Consider the following 5,804-nt stretch of genomic DNA (forward strand, 5'->3'; position numbering starts at 1 on the left):
AGACTGTCACAGGTCGGCTCAGTAGATCGGGAAAGTGAGCGAACACATACGGGCGTTCGCTCACTTCTCGATCCTGTCACGGCTCTCTGCCGTGACAGGGGAGGGGCTGGATTCCCCTCTCCCCGCTCCGATCCGCCAGCGCTGACTGGCGGAACGGACGGGGGAGGGGGCGGGTACAGCTCTAGATAGGCAGAGCCAGCTGTCAGTCACGCAGCTGGGCGGATCCAGACATAATTGTCGGGATCCGATTCAGCTGCGGCGGTCTCAGTATACCGGAAGCTGTATCTCGCGGTATACTGAGCTTAGGGTGACGGGAGGACGCTAGTTTGTGTCCTCCCGTTACCCTAAGGAGAACTATGGGGAAAAGCCTTAACCCTGTAGTTCTCCCTTAATCATATTCATCAGAGAAAATGAGATTGCCTCGATGGGGGGGATCAGGACGGAATTTTCTTCCAGTTGCAAGCACATTGGGCCCTTGGCTTTATAAGGGGCAATTGCCTTCCTCTGGATCAGCTGGGGGTACAGGGTTCTTTCTATGGAGATTTTCCATTTATTTATTAATAAAAAGATGAATTTTTCTGTTGGTTGATCTCAAGGGCGTAACTTTAGATCATGGGGGCCCCATAGCAAAATTTTGATGGGGGCCCCTCAGCGACCTCCCTACTGTCAATGAAAGTCGGGTAGCAGGACAACTGTCTGCATTGTCTCCTCCTGTACATTTTATGTCAGCTCTTCTTGATGGGAAATGTCACAGGGAGGGTACAGGGTCAGTGCCAACAGCAACTTCTGCAATCTTTAATGGGGGCCCCCCTTCTACCCCCCAGGCCCCATAGCAGCTGCATGGGCTGCTATGGCTATTGTTACGCCACTGGTTGATCTCTTAACGCGATACTTTTTTGTTCATTTGCAAACTGTGAAAGTTGGGGAGGATTAAAAATAAATAAACAAATAACAGAAATAATAACTAAATAAATTATAAAATGCATTCAGATAATAATTAAAGGGGTGGGCTGTGGACAGAGGGGGGTGGGGGGGGGATCGAGTCGCAGAGGGGATAGTGATCATAAAAGTATCTCATTTAGGAAAATAAGATCCACATTGAGTCCGTAATCTGTCGTGATAAACAGAATCATCATTCTTAGTTCACACCTTGGTGCACTGATACAGAGGGGGCCACGTGACACCCAGGCAGCAAGCATTGTTAGCAATGGCAGCCTCCACGTTCCTCTCATGACAGGTCTTAATTTGTGTTAAAGTGGACCTAACTAAAACCCATACACTGGGTGAATGCCATTTTTTACAGCAATCCTGCCACTAGATGGAGCTGAGGAGCCTAGGAAATCCCTATGCTCCTCAGCTCCATCTAATGGCGGGAATGCTGTGAGAATGGCTGGGCGAATGCCACCAGTCACATGTCACTTTCACCACTGAATGTAGAGCATGGATTAAATTCCTATGCTCCTCAGCTCCGTCCAGTGGCAGGATTGCTGTGCAAATGGCATTCACCCAGGGTATGGCTGGGTGAATTCCATTAACACAGCATTCCCACCACTAGATGGAGCCGAGGAACAAAGGAAATGTCTGTGCTCCACAGCTCCATCTAGTGGCGGGATTGCCATGCCAATGACATCTCAATCCCAATGATTGCCATGCCAATGGCATAGGGGCTCCTTGGCTCCGTCTAGTGGCTGGAATGCTGTGTGAATAGCATTCACCTAGCATATGGCTGGATGAAAGATAGATCAAGCAGCCCCTTAGCCAGCTTTAGAAGGTGAACACCAAGGCACAACCAGGAAGCATTTCTAATGAGAAAATATGTCTGCCCTTTCATAGCATCTTTTTCAAATGATATATATATTGGGGAGAATTTACTCAAAGTGAAGCAGACAGAATCTGGAGCAGCTGGGCAAGTCAGGCAATCAGCTTCTATCTTCAGTTTGTTCAGTTAACCTTGGAAAATAAAAGCTGCCAGCTGATTGGCTGCTATGTACAGCTGCTCCAGATTCGGTCTCCTCCAGTCTTAGTGAATCCCCCCATATTGTGTTATATCCAGAGGCATCCCGAGGCCGGGTTTCACCCAGAGCGGAGACCGCGTGACACCCCGCCGTAACCTCATCGCGCATGCGCGTCATGTCACCACACGCGCGATGACGTCATTGTGCATGCGCGTTCTTCTAATTGATGCCTGCTGGTTGCCATCTTAGTGATGGGCGCCGGCAGAGAGAGGAAGGGACGTTCCCCCGGCGGGATGAGGTATGCCGCCGGGTCCTCTCTCCTGACACTGCCGGGCTCTCTGTCCATGACCAAGTGCCCAACTTTTTAGAGGGGGTGACACTGAATTAATGTCAGTCATGCGGGTCACACCCCCCTTGTGACGCCATTGGTGTTATCATATGTCCATTTTTATAAAAATGATACTTAGTGAAATCTTCTAATTATTTTCTCCGTCGTCTTCATTCAGCGACAATTGTAAACAATGAACCGCCAACCCCGCGCGCCCGTTCTCATCTCCCGGGTGAATGTCAGATTAATGAGACCGATCTGTCCTGATCTGGAATAGCGATAAGCAATTATCCGTGTATCAGTACAGCCGCAGCTTCCGCTGACCTTCACGACTCAGCGACAAGATCCGCAATTCGCCGCATACATTAATCTGCCTCCTAATTAATCAGACGGAAGAGCTGCAGCAAGCTTGTCACTCCCGCCGCGATTGATAATCAGCCCATTAATGAGAACATTCGATGGATACAAAGTTATATTGTCATCGCCGGCTACAAACGTGATTAGTTTGTGCGCCGCTAACAGGCGGACGCCATTTATGACGAGCGACAAAGCAAGCGGAACTTGGCAGTAATCGGCGAGGAATGATAACGATGCGGGATTGATGAGAAGATACGGAGGACGGGATATCGGAAATTATATAAAATAGGAGAGTTTACAGGAGGGGAAATTACATAACTCTGTGGTTAGTTACAATGTAGCAACGTAGCAATTGTTACAATGTAGCTACATTTACTATGGTCGCTGCCATGTTGAATCCTTCCCTTCAACGTCCATGGTTAGACCATACACTATACAATATGAAGGCATTGTCAGGGGGAGTACTGTGATCTCTCTGAGAGGTAATAAATACCTGGAAGGGTTACATTTACTCATCTGATGAGATCTACTTTTACTACTAAAGAAAGATCCAATGACAGGTCCACTTGAAAGCAGTGTTTCAGTCTATTTTGTATGGTCCTGGTTTGGATTCCCTCGGGTACTCTTAAGTTGTGTACATTTATATACACACTATATTACCAAAAGTATTGGGACACCCATCCAAATAATTGGATTCAGGTGTTTTCCGTGAAATTCCTTGCTAGTAAATATTCCGCGGTCACCTGTTACTGGGATTATAACAAAGTGGAAGCAACTGGGAACAACAGCAACACAGGAAGTGGTAGGCCACGTCACATGACAGAGCGGGGTCAGCGCATGCTGAAGCGCACAGTGCGCAGAAGTCGCCAACTGTCTGCAGAGTCAATAGCTACAGACCTCCAAACTTCGTGTGGCCTTCAGATTGGCACAACAACAGAGAGCTTCATGGAATGGGTTTCAATGGCCGAGCAGCTGAATCCAAGCCTTACATCACCAAGTGCAATGCAAAGCGTGGGATGCCGTGGTGTAAAGCACGCCGCCACTGGACTCTAGAGAAGTGGAGGCGTGTTCTCTGGAGTGGCCAATTCTTCTCTGTCTGGCAATCCGATGGACGTGTCTGGGTTTGGCGGTTGCCAGGAGAACGGTACTTGCCTGACTGCATTGTGCCAAGTGTAAAGTTTGGCGGAAGTGGGGATTTATGGGGGTGTGGGGGTTGTTCTCCAGGGGCTGGGATTGGCCCCTTAGTTCCAGTGAAGGGAACTCTTAAGTCATCAGCAAACCAAGACATTTCGGACAATTTCATGCTCCCAACTTTGTGGGAGGAGTTTGGTGACGGCCCATACCTGTTCCAACATGACTGCGCACCAGTGCACAAAGCAAGGCCCATGAAGACATGGATGGGGGAGTTTGGGGGGGAGGAACATGACTGGCTGGACAGAGTCCTGACCTCAACCCCATAGAACACCTTTGGGATGAATTAGAGCGGAGACTGCGAGCCCGGCCTTCTCCCCCAACATCTGTACCTGACCACACAAATGATCCAACATTCCCATAGACACACTCCTAAACCTTGTGGACGCCTTCCCAGAAGAGTTGAAGCTGTTATGGCGGCAAAGGGCGGAGCCAACCAAATACTGAACCCTACGGACTAAGCCTGGGATGCCATTAGAGTTCATGTGCGTGTAAAGGCCGGCGTCCCAATACTTTTATTAATATAGTGTATATATTTGGTACTCGGTCCACTTTAAACTATGGCAATAAGTTCTGACTGTTTTAAGCACCCCCGGCAGTGTGTTAGTTTGTCCCAGTCCCCTATCACCGTCACTTTTGCTGGACAGCTTGGCCTGCACGTGAATGTGGATTAAAAATAAAGACGAGTGAAATAAAATGAGGATTTACTAAGTGTTATCATATACAGTCCCCAGAATACAATACTCATTTGAGTTGGGGGGAGGCGGAAGCTTATGTTAAGATTGCAGTCAGTCCACTTACCTGGCTTCCATCGTGCACCAACCACAATAGGCATCGGCGGCTTCTAGACACTCCGCGCACGTTTGGAACTTGTCGCAATCCGCCACTTTTACTTTCACCATCTGGACAGAAATATGAACAATGTTTATGACTAGTTTAAAGGGTAAGTCCACTTTCCCAAATCCACTTGGAAAAGTGGAATTACCCTTCAAATGACAGTATGAAGTCAGTCATGATGCGTCACTGTAGCGGGTGGTAAGCTGTGACTGCCGATCACATACCTGATGTGTGGTCATGACGTAGAGGTAGGTGGGATTCACGGGATCGAAGCGCATGATGTGGTGGACCGGCTCCCCTCTCGCTATCAGAAGGGACTGACGGCTCGCAATTTTCATGTCGACATCCAGAGTTATCTGTCAGAACAAAGAGACACTGAAAAGATGTTTCCCTTTCCGGAGCCTTCCATCATCCCAGACCGGTATCACCTATAGAAGCCAGGATGAAGGAGACAACACATTTCTGAGCCCACAGTTCCTCAGACTCTGAGCCACTGCCCCCCCCCCCCCTGCTTGGACTATTGGTAAACATCAAACACTGTTGACACCCTCGCTGATCTCTCCCTTTTATATTGTCAACGCAGTGAGCCGTCTTTATTACAGGAGGGGGCGGAGACAAGACCAGTCACCCTGCACAAGGAGAGAGAGCAGCAGTGACCGGTCTTTATTACAGGAAGCTCTAAGTCTCACACTGGATTACTGCACATATCTGGAAGAAATACACAATGCTCAACCAGATTCAAGGAAGAATACACATGGCTGTAGTACGTCTTCAACGCGCATTGTTGAACGCGCACAGGCGTGAAATGGGTTAAACTGATGATGCAACACCAGCGTTTGACCACCAAGAAAATTCCAATAACCCCTCTACCAAATTTGTACCCCTCCCCCTCCTCTTCTCCCACTCGGAGCCCTCATTCATTATTCTCAGCCACTAACCTCGTCCCCATTCATCCCCGCTCCTGTCCCGTTGAGGAATACCAAGCGCAGGAGATCCCCCACACCCCCCACCATTCTCCGCCGCAGCTGCGAGCCGCCTCAATTACCATCTTCCATTTGCATGTGTCTGATTATGACACTTTTGGGTAGAATACGTACGCCGCTGGGGAGCGAGGTGTAAGATTAAATACGCCATGT

At 48.8% G+C, this 5,804-nt stretch overlaps 1 protein-coding gene across 1 annotated transcript in view; it reads right to left on the minus strand.

Annotated features, from left to right (window-relative positions):
- PLXND1 (plexin D1) overlaps window positions 1-5,804 on the minus strand; it is a 101,685-nt gene that overhangs the window by 59,143 nt on the left and 36,738 nt on the right. Inside the window, exons 4-5 of the mRNA XM_018555221.1 lie at window positions 4,893-5,024; window positions 4,633-4,733 (exon numbers count right to left, since the gene is read on the minus strand). Coding sequence (XP_018410723.1) covers window positions 4,633-4,733; window positions 4,893-5,024 — 233 coding nt within the window. The remainder of the gene's footprint in view (window positions 1-4,632; window positions 4,734-4,892; window positions 5,025-5,804) is intronic.

Source organism: Nanorana parkeri, unplaced genomic scaffold (assembly GCF_000935625.1).
Source record: "Nanorana parkeri isolate BGI_ZX_2015 unplaced genomic scaffold, ASM93562v1 scaffold188, whole genome shotgun sequence".
NCBI lineage: Eukaryota > Metazoa > Chordata > Amphibia > Anura > Dicroglossidae > Nanorana > Nanorana parkeri.